Source organism: Dermacentor andersoni, chromosome 2, assembly GCF_023375885.2.
Source record: "Dermacentor andersoni chromosome 2, qqDerAnde1_hic_scaffold, whole genome shotgun sequence".
In the NCBI taxonomy this organism is placed as follows: domain Eukaryota; kingdom Metazoa; phylum Arthropoda; class Arachnida; order Ixodida; family Ixodidae; genus Dermacentor; species Dermacentor andersoni.
In genome coordinates, this window is record NC_092815.1 from 182,981,557 (window position 1) to 182,998,235 (window position 16,679).

Consider the following 16,679-nt stretch of genomic DNA (forward strand, 5'->3'; position numbering starts at 1 on the left):
CACGGAATGACACGAGTAGCGACGAATCTTTAACGTGCCCTATAGAGACTGTGTGGCTATGATTTATTCTCTGTGCGTAAGATTGTGGGGAAGCGTTCATTTCTCGGAATGATCAGTTGTTTTTAGGCGAAATCAAACACCAGTATGTGTTTGACATCAGCTGTGTACTTTGTCCAGCTGATGTCGCTCGTAACCACGTTCGAATGGGGAACCTTCATGGAAGCCTTGTTTTAAAACAGCGCCCCCTTACATGCAGGCTCCGTCCGATCGAAAAAGATCCGGTTGACAGAACACAACGCTCCGTTCTTGGCAAGAAAACGATGGCCTGCTCACATAAGTTAAATACTGTCTGAGTGGGCGATTGCTAACCGTAGAAATACACATTGATGCTAAGCGCACCTAGATACTCTGACAACATGAAGGTGCATGACACTGCATTCGCGGCAGCTCTTCATTGGTCGGTCGATCCTCAGTGAAACAGCGCAATTTACATTGACGAATAATCCAGAAATCGGGTGGTAGGAGGTTGTCAATCGCATTAAAAAAAATAAAAGATAGAAAATGAAAGTTTCGTCAGTAAGGCGAAGCATTGACAGCGATAGTGTTGCGCTTGAACTCCTCGGATGAGGTTCTAACTATACGAGGGCACGGCATGCTGACGCGGCATGCTGGCGCGACGCAGCACGCAGCGCAACTCGCAGTGGACAGAAGGAACAGTACCCTAGCCGCTGCGAGGCGCCTTACGACGCTGGCGTGAGTAGCGTCACCAGTGGTGTTGCAGACAACGCGCCTCGATGGTGCATGAAGTGACATTGACGGGAAACCACGGGAAACCGTCGGCGCTGGTAAGCGTCCGGAGAAATAGATAACAGTAGCTGGAAGTCTGCGGCCCGTTCCCCACAGCGCACTGTATGTACACAGCAGCGCAGCAGAGAGAGAGAGAGCAAAATTGGCTGGGGCTTAGCTAAGGTTAAGCCTGGATATCTCGAAGCGAAAAGGTTCGGTGATGCTTATGGTTTAGCTTATGGTTATGCTTTATGATTTAGCCAATGATTATGCTTGCGGTTTAGCTTATGGTTATGCTTTATGATTTAGCCTATGGTTATGCTTACGGTTTCACTTATGGATATGCTTTGGTTAGCTTATGGTTATGCTATACGTGTGCCTTGTGTAGTTATGCAAATTGCTTATCAGTTATACATATCATAAGTTATGCAGGATTATTGAACTTCTTTATTCATCATTGTTGGGCACATTCTCTTGCGATTTCTGTACAGCCATAAACACAGCTCTCTGTATCGGTAGTATCACCCTCTTCTCCTTCCATGTTGAATGCGCACGCCTATTCTCTGGCAAGCGGTTATATAGTCGGCCTCCGCGATAAACACGCGCTAGCGGCGAACGTCAAACGATGACGCATAGCGCGCGGCAGTAGCCACCTGCGCCGACTCCGAACACGCTTACGGAGCCAATTCCGACTCCGAACACCTTTGCGGAGCCAATTCCGACATATGCCGGCTCGCGCGAAGCGCGGTGTTGACTAGCGTAGTGAAGCTTTTCGCTTCAAAACCCTAATGTAGTTACAGTGGCGTGTGCACAACGCTCATGGTAGCCGCCGAAGCAGAACGCTGCCCTGGCTCCGCCACAAAACCGATTAAGCGTATAGCGTTGAAGGTGCACCGACTTCGCTTCGTCGTTCTTGCAGCCAAACGCACTCAGCGTCTCTTGAAGTGCTGTAACTCGGAGAGTTTCCTGCAGTAATTATTGTACGAAATTATGTGCTCCAACTCTCCCCGCAGAAGCCGCGCATGCGACGCCGAGTGGGAAAGCCCACCAACGACGGCGGCAGGGGTCGTGCCGACGGCGTTCTTGCGCCTCAAGCGTCCGCATAACAGCTATCGCAATAAAAACTCCTAGACAACGATATTTTGTGAGCGTTATTATTTGTGCTGCAGCTGTCAGTCATGTTGCAATAGCTGCCTGAGAATATTGGAATAACGCATATTTTCTAACTCCTCCGTAAGTTCAAATAAATTACGTTAAATTCTAACAATTAGCGCGTCAAAATAGTCCTTCAGAAGCAAGTTTTCGACGCACGCACTTCCACTTTGTACAGTATATACCGAGGCTCTCACCACTTCCGATATGACGCCCTGCAAACACGAGTTGAAATGGGACTGGTATTGCAACCATCACTTTACGATAAAGGCACCTTAGAACGTTATTGTGCAGGTTAGAGCGAAATTCCGCCGGCAACATTTCTTCTTAGTGTACCTTGTGGGCCACAAGCCCACCAGAGGAATATTCAATTACTGGTGTTCACCTGAAAGGTTTTCACAGACAGAGTTGAAGAGCCATCGGCTACGTACGGTGAGGACAATTTTTTTATGCAGCCTCAGTGGACCGTGTAAGATATGTACGGCCCTGTTTGTAACAGAAATTTTCCTGAAAATTTGGAAGCATTGGAACGTACCTTTCACTATTGTAGCATAGCGAAGTAAAGATAACTGCAAACAAAGATCAATACAAGGAGATGCTTCCAAACCTGATGACAAAATAGTCACGTAGTATCACAAAACGCAACTTTTTGACGGCTTGGAGATTCTTCTTAGGCTTTGGAGCTCACATTAACCGACCATGAAGCTGCTCTCTTGCTTGCTTTGAGAGTGAAGGGTGGTACACTGTCTGCATGCCTGCAGAACGGTAATCTTTCGAAACATTTATTAGTGGCGCAATTTCTTTGCTCATCATCATCATCATCATCATCATCATCATCAGCCTGGCTACGCCCACTGCAGGGCAAAGTCGTCTGCCATATTTCTCCAACTACCCCGGTCATATGTTTGCGGTATGGGGAACTAAACGTGGTGGTTTAGCAATGTGAAATCTGCATAAAACGTGCGGACATCTTTCTACATATGCGGAATGGTTGCAAACGGACATCCATAAGTAAATTCTGTTCTGCCAGCCCCCCGGAACCAGTTTAGCATGGCAGAATAATACTTCGAAACCAACTTGATTTGTTCTGCTCGAGAATGTTCTCTTTTACTTTAAAATCCTTTTCCGACGAAACCGCCCACCACTACATATGCTTGACGTCTGTAGTATTTTCGCGAATTTGGACCGTCTGCTGCGCGAAAAGTTATTAACATTTGCTAGGTTGAGCCTGTATTATCTCAGGATGCAGTGTAGTCCTCCACTCCTTCTTTAATTAAAAACAATTTATTTTAGCTCTGCAAATGCTGTCAAAACCTATGACATCACAATGAGCCCATGACAAGAACTGCAGGGTGGCAGCTCCAGCAGTCTTGCATTTCTGCCTTATTCTTTTTTACTTATTTATTTTTTCTTTTCTGCCTCACCAAGTCTTCTCGAACAATAATGTGTCCGATTTGCCGTTACTGAACCGTATTCTACTAATATGGAGTAACACATTTTTTTGTGTATCTTTGATGTGTGCAACTTACCCGCTTGGCATCGTCGAATCATTTGAATTATTTGCCCAAACCACCATCAGTAAAATCTCCCCCCAGGAGTGCATCAAGTCACGCTCTGCAACCAGAAGCTGACATCGGTAGGTGAAAGCATAAAGGCTTGCGAAGAAGTCACGATACTTATCGAGAATTGAGGAACTTCTGTGGAAACTTTCCTTGATGTGATGAGACTGAAACTACTGGTAGAGTTACTTCTGAGCATAAAATAAAGGGGGGGGGGGGAGGGGAGGACGTCAGCACGGGCTTTTGTACCGCAACAGCACACGCTGAGATGAAACTACGGGGTAATGCGCTTGCTTTTATGCCAGAAAACACTCGTATAGCGTATATAGCTATTCAAGAACGCTGCACATAATTGTTGCAGTATCTTAGCTCACACGCACCTCCGCATTCGATGAATACACTGGCAAATGTTGTTCTTCGTGCCAACCCAGACATCCGTGCAGTGGCTGGGCAAAACATCTAACGTTGATATTGAAGCCACATGTTTCTGGTGCACTATCAGAGAGGACTAGTCTCTTAGGACTAGTCTCTTGTAATCCTGTAATAGACTAGTCTCTGAAAGGACTAGTCTATTACAGGTCTAGTCTCCTTGTAGTTTGCCATCCCTAAAAGGCCGCGGCGCCAGCATCTTGAGGGGACTAAATGCAAGAACTATCGTGTACTTGGTTTATGTGAGCGTTAGACAACCCCAGAGGGCCAGCAATAATACGGAGCCCTCCAATACGGCGACTCCCATAGACCAAGTCTTGCTGGTGCAGTTGAACCCAACGAATCAGAATTGGACTGACCGTGTGCCCCGCTGCAAGCGCGTCATGTCGAGGTTGCCTGCATGAGAAATTTAGAACCAATGTACACGCAGCACACCATCCGTCATTAAACACGTTACAAAACTTAGTGCCATGTTGTGCGGAATGACAGTTTTACTCAAGAGACCACCGATGTTTCACCTGATATATTTCAATGTGCATTATTTCGGGGGGGGAAATTTGGAAATATAATTTTTCGTTTTTCCTGCCCTGGGAAATACGGAAGGAGGAAAAAGCTTATTGTTTTTTTCAAAACTTAATTTTTCACCATCAGAGGTCTACGCGTACGAGTGAAATGAACTGCGCGCAGACCTACAGAAAAGTGTGTGACCGAGCTCGTTGGTAATCGTTTGTTAGAAACAGCGCAGTAACTTGCGGATGACTGTGTCCGTCCTCTTCGCCCTTGATAAAGTGCGAAACGCCCTTGACATTTCGGGTTAGTATTCGAAGAAACGCCATTCAGAACAGTCATGTTGCCAGATTTTATCAATGGCCAGTATATTGTTTACGTGAAACATAAAGCAGTCAATCATACATTTAACGGCGGTCAACGACACCCTTGTTGGCAGCAGTAAACTCCTACTAAATCTCATTGCCATATCTGTTGAATTCACAGACAGGACGTTAAGTACACAGTAGGTTATCGTTCCCGGGGACTTCCTTTCATTGACCACCTTTTACCGCTCCAGTCACCTTAAACATCTCATGCATTCGAGTTTTAAAAGGGGTTACAAGAAGGAAGAAAACGATAGTATATTTGCAAGTGTAGTCAAGAAAGGCAATCATGCCCTTTTACACAACACCAATGCATTGTAATCAACTTTCCCAAGGCAGTACCCGCAGAGTAGGCGAAACATCGTTAATTTTGTGCAGAAGTAAACATATATATTTATTTAGCCTTTTTTTTACGTACAGCTAATAAACCAGTTCTGAGTGCGTGCCAGTTTGAGCTGGTCTACCTTCGCCTTCTTTACTTTTGCGGTCTTCAGTTATATTACACTTAACAGGAACCAAATAAGCCCCTCATTGACAGTGCTGGGCAGTATCGAAGATACATGTATCTTAGATACTATCTTAGATACTGTTTGGGTATCTTGTATCCGTATCATGATACGTCTGGCAAGACGTGTATCGGAATCTGTATTTCAGATACATGAGAGAATGTACTGTTTACCTTAGATGCAAGATACTGCTATCCCAGCGTCACTAGTTCGAAAACACTGGCTGCATTCCGCTTCTCAAGCTTATCCTCTACCCACTAGGCCACCTGAATTTCCACAGGCACTGAATTTTCTGTTGTCTGAGCTTAACAGGTAAGTTGACATATCTCATGTCTAAATGTCATAGCTATTTCTGGTGCCGCGTGTATCTTGTTTCTACGTATTCACTTTGTGTGATACAGAACTGCCTTTTTATTTTACTTACATATATATATATTCTTTTCACCTCACCCTTAAATCTCCTACTCCTACAAATCAGCGGGTAATCGGAGCTATAAGTGGCAGTAGTGTGAATAGTGGCCGTATCGTGCGATGTTTTGTGTCCCTTCAATACGTATGAAACGTTCTTGTGCTGCACAATTTCTCTTGCAGAAGAAAAATCGTAAAATGTTTGTACGCTAATAAATATGTGACTAACGAACGCTTTGCGCCAGCAAACAAGTAGAGTAAGAAAGGTCATTGCAGCTTTATGTGCTCTTGTATACACGATGCGTCACAAAGATGTCGCTACCAGCGTTGTTGTCGCTGTACACCTGTCCGGTGATCCAGTACATGCGTAAATGGTAACACTTTTAGAGACAAAGTGCAACTCCACAGCGGTATTTGCGCCATCGTGTAGTGTCTTCTTATTGACGTTCTTGAAATTACATGGTGACCCGCTAGCTGGTCGGCAAGCAGAGAAGCGACTCCCATCAATTACAAGAGCGACAATCAAAAACCGCTGACAGTGCTGCGTATAAAGAGCGCTCATGATAAGGAGCTAAAGCAACTCAAATTAACTGTTACGGAATAAAAATGTTATACCTTGAACAAGGATCACAAATAATTTGAGATGCTAACAGGTATTTCATTCAAGGGAAACAAGGTTGGTTGGAGTTATGAAATTTCAAAGCAAACATTTTCGTGCGTACGCGTTTGCTGCTACATCATATACATAATAAAATAAGACATTTGTGAATGTATGGAAGTATCTTCAGATACAAATAGAAAGTGTGGTATCGAATACAATAACTGCAGTAGTAGCTTGTATTTGTATCTCAAATGCTTGTTGCCCGAGTATCTTGCACCGTATCATGATACAATTACAAAGTATCTTTGCCGATCCCTGCTCATTAAGCTGTTCCTCAATGAGGAACAGTCCCTCGTCACCTGCTCATTTGCCGCTGTGTCTGTTTTGTCTTTTGCGCTACATCTATGATGTCAGTGCACCTGGGAACGGTGTCTTCGTGGTCAAATAGCAAGATACCCACCATTGGGGGCGGTGGTCTGTGGACAACGCCCACGTGTCCCCGGGAGTTCCGGGTTGCTGATAGGACAGCGAGGCTCACCGATGCAGAAATACTCGGAACCCTGGATGGTGAGCCGACTACACGAATTATTTGTTCGCTACTGCCTATTTTGCTGTGAAAGCTTATTCATTGTTTCAGCCAATCTCAATCTTCAAGTTGTGTTCGCGTGATATTGTTGAAATTATGAGTTTGGGAACATCACAACCACTCGTGGTCAGTGTTTTCTAAAGTGACGCAAATGAAGGACGACCAGACTACATAGATATGAAAAGCTCAACCTATAGTCTTCGAAAACGCTCGTTCCCTTGTTGTGATCGTGCGTACACCGCGCGGAACGACTGGGCCACGGAAACGCAGTGGATGTGGCGTTGCGTTGCTGAACTCGAAGCTGCAGGTTCGATCCCCGGTCGCGAAGGCCGCATTTCGATCGGGGCGAAATGCAAGGACGCTGGTCTTTATAGGTGCCCGTTAAAGAACGCCAGGTGGTCAAAGTTAATCCGGAGTCCCTCAGTAAGGCGAGCTTATTTATAATCAGATTGTAGTTGTGACGTGAAAAACTCCGGACTTTTATTTTACCACGCGGAACCACTTGCTCATACGTCACGAGGCGTATATTTTCAACCCCTTGCTGAGCATATTTCCTCGCAGTACAAGTGCTTTTCTGACTGCTGTGGCTGAAGTTATCAGATATTGCGAATCCCCGATACCTTGCCCGTCTATCGATATGCATGGAAATCCAAAATAAAGAAAGGGGCTGACAGATGGCATAGCACACTGTGGTATAAAGGTTCAAGTTGTTGAAATTATGAATTATTACATTCTACGGTCACATTATAACCTTTATATCGATATGCATGCATTGGGAGGTCACGAGCCAGTTATGGATGGTATCCACGTGTGCCTATTTCCGCCTTCCGAAGTGCCTCGTCCAGCTCAATGTTGCATTTCCGATGGCATTTAGAGACAAAGCAACCTTTCCACTGTATCGATTGACATGTGGCTGCCTCTTCTTATGCACCACGTCACTACACCTGCGTGCCTGCCTCAGGGAGAAGGAACGTTCGTTTCCCACGTAGGCACACAACACTACACAACATGCACACAACGAGCACACTGTCGGCGATTGGACTATCGCCCCATATGGCCTTGCTGTCTCCTCCCCTTCCAGCCATAACGGTGATTACCAGGCTTACTTGGGACAAGGGTATTAAAGACCGGGCGGTTGAATTGTTAGCCATCTCTTCTTAACCTTAATTTCTCTAATCATGATCCTGTTTGTTTGACTGTATATAGTCTTTCTTGTTAATAATACACGTGTTTTTTAATATGCCCTTAGTGTAAGGCCGAAGTGCTCTCCTTTCTCTGATGTTGGCGTGAAGTCTCACGTCTTTGGACCACCGTCGCAACGCCCTCTAGAAAGGCACTGCGTAAAATCAACATTTTATGTAAATATTTGCTGCATATTGTGTTTACGTTGATTTCCCAATCATTATTGCAAACTGAAAGCTTCCTCGCAAGGAATGTGGAGCCGGGTAGTTCACGGAACGGAGCGACATGCGTTCAGATATTTCTTTTGCTTTTCAAGGAGACTTGTAACTCGACTTTTTTCTGCATAATGTAAACAGTTCTGGTAGAGTTGTGTCAAGAAGTCGTCTCGCCACACTTCATGAGCAGTAATTTTCTAAAGTACACTATTTGATATTTGGAATTCAATAAGTGCACTTTGGCCTCCTAGAAGCAGACCGATTTCTTTTGCTGCAAATTGTCAAGGTGAAGCTGACCTTTATTCCTCGAGGGGATCTCTTTTCGCTGACATCTACTCTGTAATAATCTTGGTTTATATAGGAAAATCATGGCACGCTCCAACAGATGTGACGCGATTCTAGCTTTCCATGTGGATGCACAGCCGAGTGGCCGGTAGGACAGGGTCGGATGCAAGATAAAATACTGATCGAGTCGATGTAAGGACTAGAGCAAGTTGAAGATGAGAAACGCCTATTTACGGCAGAGGTAAGCGAGGTGCATGTACCGACGCCTGCTAACTACAGAAAAGCTCTGGGCTAGCACTAATAGGCGGCGACCTTTTCACTGCTGTAGTGCCCAGAACGCAGACGTCATAACGACGACAGGCTTTCAGTGGGGAAGGCTCTCTTTGTGTCATCCGTGGCTATGCGGGACGACACAAAAAGAGCCTTCCCCACTGAAAGCCCGTCGTAGGCGGGACGCTCAATACATGTTTTATTGTCTCCTTCCTTCCCGTGTTGTAAAGGCGAGGAAAGCGGGTGCAGGAACATACGGGTGCAAGCCGAGTACGGATCCTGGAAAGACGAAGTTAGTGCTTCTGTTTTCGTTTTAATGTGTACTGTAATTCCCACGAGAAATTTTAGCAGGGCGGGAATACAGATAGGTAACTCTATTATAAATGGTAAACGCAGAAAGCCACCATAACAGATTGCAGGAGACACAAATATACTACACGCAACGACCAGAAGAAAGGGCGTTAACCGAGGGGCCCGAATTTTATTAATCATACCTTGAGAAGCCTAAAACACAACGAGTAACATGACATGCTATATATGATCTCGATATCCCGAATGAGCCGAAAACTGTGTTGAATTGAATTCTGGTATTTTACGTGCCATAACAACTATTTGAATGTGAGGCATGCCGTAGTGGGGAACTCCGGATTAATTTTGACCACTAAGGGATCTTTAATGTGCCCCCAAAGCACGGGACACGGGCGTTCTTGCATTTTGTCCCCATCGAAATGCGGCCACCGCGACCGGAATTTGGTCCTGCGACCTAGTGTGTAAGCAGCGCAACTACAAAGCCGCTAAACCACCGCGGCGGGTATCCAACAATTGTGTAGTAGTTCTTTGTAATGCCTGGCGGCTTGCTAGTACGTTCTAGTAGTTGACAGTTAGGGAGAGAAAATAGTATTAAAAACAATTCTTTGCTGGACGGAGAAGAGTTATTGCGAGGTAGTACATTTGTTTTGGGGTGTAATGGGATGAAAATGTGATTATTTTCGCTATGTCTGTTTTGTAGTTCCCTTTGAATATTTTACAGAGAAATTTTATAGGAGCATGCGATTTTTTTAGTTAACAGTGGCAGTTTAAACCTGTCAAGTAGCTGAGTTATTGATGTGCGTCCGAAGCCGTTGTAAATAAACCAGTTAGACATTTTTTTTTTGTACTCCTTCCAGTTTATCCATGTTTGTTTAATGTAGGGGCCTCATATTATACATGCGTAAGGGAACATTCTCAAGATAACGGATTTGTTCTCTAAAGCCGTACAAAAGGAATGGAAAATATTGTGCCCTTCGGAGAGTAATTGATTGCGCCTTGCTTTTGCTGTCCAAAGGCATAAATACCTTTAATGTGTCGCCTCATTAAGCTCAACATTATGGCTACTGTATAAAAACCTCAACTGATATGTTTCTTCCTGTTAATGTACATGAAAACTGTTGTTCTTTTCTAACGAGCATTTACCAGGATTTGCACTAAGAAAAGTCTTTTTGGTATGTCTCTAGAGGGCTTTTCATTTCAGCATAGATTGCGCAGTCATCCGCGTATAGCTTCATTTTGAGGAGGCTCCCAGATGTAAGAGAGGAGCATGTGACATGAGGTGGCGTTCAGTCATGTGGGAAGGTCGTAGTCGTATTGCATGCTGAATTTAGCTTGGGCGTCATGTCGACATTTGACACTTGTAGTAGCTGGGCCAGACTGCGGTAATCTTGATGGCAGAGCGGGCAGCTAATGGTGGATTTCTTGGATTCACCGGGACGGCTGTTGGCCTGACACTTTTCCGGGACGTGAGGTGTTAGTACGACACAGGCAAAAGAGGCGTAATCCAGGTTCGCTACGAGAGAATGTGTTAGGGTCTGTTTCATTTGTTTGCTGTTTGGAGAGTAGTTCGGAGGCATTGTTTCCAGGTATACCAACGGTATCGCACGCTATATGATAGACTTGCAGTGGCTTCATCTCTTGAGCTGGCTAATCTCCTAGGTACTACGCAGCCTGGAATGGCATGCTTTAATTTTGCTATCGCTTCAGTCTAATCTTCTGTGAGTACGACAGCTCCACTTCTGTTTGCTATTGCAAATGGTATCGCTTTTGGAACGCCTCCAATGTTCACAAACTTCTCGTGTTGGCGTGTCGTTGTCGGTCGTTACGTAAATCTTGGCGCCCTCTATATCATGAGCTGTGCTATAGTAAGTAGCCTGATGGGCGGGTCTTTGCCGAGTGAGGCGTCGATGTAAACGATCACACAACCTGCGGTAAGTTAATAATGCATACATGCATTCGTTACTCTGGAGTCCAAGGTTTCTCTCGCAGCGGCGGCTTGTGTGCTGTCAAAGCTGTGCATATATGACCAGGGTGGAGGATGCCACTCTTCTCGCATCGGCTGTCGGCCATCCGTATATATTCCCTGTAGTGGTGAAGGCAGTTACCTGAATTAGAATTTTGCCATTTCGCTATTTTTTAAACTTTCCTTTGATCAACAAAGCCTTGTAAGGTGTTAAACTGAGCTTATCCTTGCAGAAGACTCGAGAAAGGAGCCCTTGCTTAACAGTAAGCAACCGATGCTAGAGGGTGCATGCCCTGTGGACGCATACCCCTGACTCACGGCCACTACAGAGGCCTTTTGAAGAAGTAACATATGCCAGTAAGGCCTTCACGTGGTGTGACATGCGTCTAAAATAGTATATTCTTATCAGTAAGGGTCCCTTGTCGAAGGCCAGATATCCGATCCTTATTCTTATATCGTAGCGCGAAGTGACACAGACAGATACTTGTAGCGCTCGTCCTGTCTGCTTCTAGTCTCTGCTTGTGTCACTTCGCGCTACAATCCAAGAATATGTTACCGTATCAACTCGCCAAACTTTCTATGATTTTGCATTATATCCGACCCCTCTTATGAAACTAAAGGGAGGTACCATCGCGCACAAGACGCACGGCTCATCATCTACAGAATATTGGTCTATGGTGCCTTATTAATTTTATTGTGCACAAGCAGGTCTCGATATTTGGCAGTTGCGAAATCTGTCTGGCAGCAAACATTTATTTCAAAATTATTCTCTCAGGTGCATCAAACTAGATGCAACTGGCACCATCGTAGCAGTCGTCACTACGTTGACCACTGTTGCGTCATCATAATGGCCTCTGGCGGTTGCCCCCTTAAACGAGTTTCTTCAGGTTCGGATTTGTCGGTGCAGCCTGACTCGCGTAGCCTGGTTTCGTCCACCTGTTCACGTGCGCAGTTGTATATCCAGCATGAATAGCATGGTCGCACCAAACCCGGCGCCCACAATGCGCAGGCAGAAAATACCGTGTCCTCAGTCCAAGATGGTACACACTCGAAACTGCCACTTCTGGTTATGTTTAAGCAAATTTTAATTCCGCTACGAAGAGAAAGTGGCGTAGACATATCAGAACTTGGCAGAACGCTGTGTAAAATATAACTCATTCATTTTCATTTTCCCTTTGGTTGAACAGATATACGATGTTTTCAAGTTTCGCTAGTTTCTTTTTTTTTCAGCAAGCAAGCGCCATTGTTCTTGCTGCGTCGCTTATAGAAAACTTTCAAGAGAGACCGTGCCATAGCCACGTGTCAATAGTAAAGCTCATTCTTGTAAGGGATCTCTCTCAGAACAGGAAAAATGGGGTTCACTTCAAAAGATTTTAGTTTGTCTTGGGTCCATAATACCAATCGCTGCATAGCTGAGAGAAGTTCAATGGCGCTCATGCTCGCCAAGCGTCTCCGAATTGCCGGAGGTCTCTGTAAAACGCATCTGAGCAAGTGCAAATTTGTACGCGCACGTCACCGATCCCGCGGGCATCTAGGACTACGATAGTAACACATGGACTTTCTGTTTGGAGGGCTACCGGCTGAGCTTAGGCACACCAGTCTGGTAATGGGAAAATACAAGCGTGGCACTCGGAGAATAGGAGGAACGTCCTCGTATACGGAATAAGCGAGCCAGTTGGTGGTAACATAATCAACATCATTATTGCTTCCTTTCTGTAGGTTTTATCCTGGCCATGACGATGAAGAGAATGAACAAAGATCGACCGCGCCGACTAAGCCAGATTATTGACGGCTACTACAGCTTCAGGTAACGTGCAAGACCTAGTCAATCATAATTTCGAAGTGAACGGTCACCGACGGATGACCACCCTTTACCACCCGCCATGGTTGCTTAGTGGCTTTGGTGTTACGTTACTAAACGCGCGGTCACGGGATGTATTAAATCCCGACCCCGGCGGCCGCATTTCGATGGGGTCGAAATGCAAAAAACATCCGTGCACTTACATTTAGGTGCAAGAACCTCAGGTGGTGAAACCCCATAATTTAATTTAATTTTCTTCCTTTACCAAACGTCTTCCCCTTCCTCTGTTTCTCTCTGATTACTATGTAATTATATATACTATATACTTTGACACCAAACTGTGTTCGTCAGTTCAGAGTGTGCCAAAGCAGAAATAATAGCTTTTCATTTATGCAACAGGAATTGCAACCTTTACTAATAGGCTACCGTAAAAAATGACAGGCGAACCCTATTTGCGCGCTAGAATGGTGCCGACGATGAGCCTGACCATATATGTTGACACTTACGATTAGCTTTAGTTGTAAACAGTCATAGAAAAAATATTGTGTCCGCGCGATAAAGCTGTTAATGACTTAAAGCATATCATATCATATATAGTCACACTCATCACCGACATAGACTATCCCGGCCTCGGTGGCCGCATTTCGATGGGGGCGAAATGCGAAAACACTTCTATACTTAGATTTAGGTGCACTTTAAAGAACCCCAGGTGGTTGAAATTTCCGGAGACCCTCACTATGGCTTGCCTCATAATCAGAAAGTGGTTTTGGCACGTAAAACCCCATAATTTTTTTTACCGACATAGACAACTTCAAGGTGGCGGTATGCAATCCCTTTTGGTACTATCTACATCTTTCCGTAATATGCTTACTGAAATTTGTTTATATTTCTTTAACACCACGTTCTGTAACGCCTTCAGGCTTCGAAAGTATGTAAAATGAATAAATAAATAAATAAATAAATAAATAAATAAATAAATAAATAAATAAATAAATAGAGACACATCATATAATATACTGTCTCCTATAAAGCTGGCAGGGGGCAGAAGCGCAGTGCATTTGAAGGCATGCATTCAGTGTCGAACAAATGGCTCCTTTTAGCCCTCGCCATCGATGAATTTGTAAGACTAGCGATACCATATCTACTAGTAATACTTTTTTTTTACCCTACCTCAGGGGCATCCGGGAACTCCTTCCCGAGTTCCCCGAGGGCCTTTCTTTTTGCAAGCGTAAGCAGGCCGTGGCGCGGCTATTGTCGGCACCCAGGCTAGAAGAACAAGTGGTGCTGGTGGCGAGAATGTACGCTCAACTGGTCAACGACGCTGAGCTGAAGCGCAGCGCACTGAAGAACTCCCTGCTGCCCACCCTCAAGAGCTTTCACTCTAGGCTTGACCATCTGCTCAGTGAGTTTCCGCTTCAGATTCTTTTTTTTTTTCGAAGAAAATATGACTGACGTGAAGCAGAGAACGAATTCGAGAAAGCCAAGCAATGCAGGAATCACCTGTGACACTGGCGGTGCTCAAAAGACGCGCGACATTACGGATATTTTCAGCAAATAGTAGGGGTGCTATGTCGCCGAAATTCTGATTGGCAACTTCAAATGTTGAACCTTTTATTTTTCGTTTTCTTTCCTTAAATAAACTTTTGGCCGCTAAATAAATTTTTGTAAATATTCTGGGGCTTTACATGCCACCGCAATGATATGATTAGGAGGCACGCTTTAGTGGCGGACGGTGGAATAATTTTATCTACCTGGAGTTATTTAACCCACGCCCAATGCGCGGTACACGGTTGTTTTTGCATTTCGCCCACATAGAAATACGGCCCCCGTGGATGGGATTTGATCCCGCGCCCTCAGATTTAGCAGCAGAATGCCAAAGCCACTACACCACCACGGCGGGTCTAGGCATGCTAATTAAAGACGTGCTTGCTCGTCCTCGCATAGTCGCATTAGATAATACGCGCCTCTTGGCATTCGCATCAGCAAGACTGCGGCGGAAATCGATGACAGTAACATAGAAAGTTTCAGCTGCGCGCAATACCGAGTGTTTTATTTTTTTCCAGACCACACGGACTGTGGAATACAGAGTAATTTTAGTCATTGAGCAGGAATAGTCAAGAGGCGGGTACTTTCTGCAATAAATCGAAATGCGTAATTCTCTAATTAACCAACGTTCGCTTATAGTGAATTACCTGCCTAATTATTTTCTCGATGCAATATAGTGCAATTTATGAACGATTACCATGGTGTGCTGGCAAAGGCGTAGTAGCCATATGGAACGAATTTTCAGGATTACACCAGTTACGAGATAGAAAGCTTTAGCGTGTCCGGTATTCCGGTAAACGCAGGCGGATCGGGCGGAATACCTGGTGAGCGAGGGCGCATACGGGAGTGGCCCGCACGGGGTAGCCACATGGGGGCGCGGAGCTTATTCGCATTCAGCCCGATCCGCCTGCGTTTAGCGGAATACCGGACACACAAAAACTCTCTATTCATTTCCAAGTGTGCCACGAAATACATGGATGTTCCAGTTGCTTTAGTGCTTCAATGCATAAAACGGCGCTCGGCAAATCATTAAGTGATACAATGGTGCCTTTTTTGCTGCAACTTTCACAGCGTATGCATCTAGAAACCCGAGCGATCCTTAAAAGTTGTTCCGAGTGAATATGCATCGCAAGCTCACCTGCTGCAATTCCTAAATCGTAACATGCATCTTAACGGATTATTAATGAAAACGTTGATTAGTTCTTTTTTTAATTAGTTGACTATGCATTTCGATTTGTCGTGTGGGTAGTGTCCACCGCTTGGAGTAATCTACAATTACGCTATCTGCCACAAGCGATCTTTAGAAATTCTGTATGGTAAAAAACATACACCCCGTATTTTAATTAGCTTGTACGCAACTTTCAAAGTATCGGTTTCGGCAGCGGAATTAAGCGATCACACGCGTAGGCAGAGAAAAGAATATAGAAGAGCCACTTGAATATCGACAAGTATTTACTTCCGGAAAGGACGAAGTACATGCGCGTGAAAACAGCCAACAAAACATTGCAGATTCACGCATGACCTCTAGTACCAACACTCTTCGCACTTACGCCGAAATTTCAATGGCATTCAGAATCGACCAGAATATCCTCGTGCACAATGTAGTCTATAATCACAACCTGCGTAATCATAAAAAATCTGATCGCAACTGATCTACGTCTGACTGAATACTTATGCAAGCTTCAAGGAATGACTGATTTCTCTAAAAAATGGTGATCGAGACGGTTAACTTAGGGGCAAAAACGTTTCTGTAGCGCAGACTTGCACACGTTGAAAAAAGAGACCAATTAATTACGGTTACCTTCTTTCGAAAGCGTAATTGATTACGGTGACCAATTACTGTCCCACAACATATTCTAGCAATTACTATAATGTAATCGCTTACTTTTACGTTACTTTCCTGCTAGTATTTATTAACATTGCACAAATACGGTAAATAGTACGAGCTGTCCTCGCTCTTTCAGTGCGTCCTCTGCAGCCCATCACATGGTGTTGATCTCCACTAACACTTGCTTTTCAAAGTTCTTGTTTGATATATCTTCCCTCGTTTTTTTCTATGAAGACTCGAGCAGCAACACTAAAAAATCGCCTGATGTGCGCATTGGTGAGAAAGGAGGTGCAGCAACGTACAAGCACCTTGCACAGAAGATGGTGATTACTCATTGCCACGATGCTCACGCCTGGGTCCTCCACGAAGCGCTTCATTGTTT

At 44.7% G+C, this 16,679-nt stretch overlaps 1 protein-coding gene across 1 annotated transcript in view; it reads left to right on the forward strand.

The window, feature by feature from the left end:
* The window catches only part of LOC129387487 (uncharacterized), a 29,240-nt gene that overhangs the window by 1,344 nt on the left and 11,217 nt on the right, over nucleotides 1–16,679 (forward strand). Inside the window, exons 2-4 of the mRNA XM_055076416.1 lie at nucleotides 6,728–6,880; nucleotides 12,843–12,930; nucleotides 14,100–14,326. Coding sequence (XP_054932391.1) covers nucleotides 6,728–6,880; nucleotides 12,843–12,930; nucleotides 14,100–14,326 — 468 coding nt within the window. The remainder of the gene's footprint in view (nucleotides 1–6,727; nucleotides 6,881–12,842; nucleotides 12,931–14,099; nucleotides 14,327–16,679) is intronic.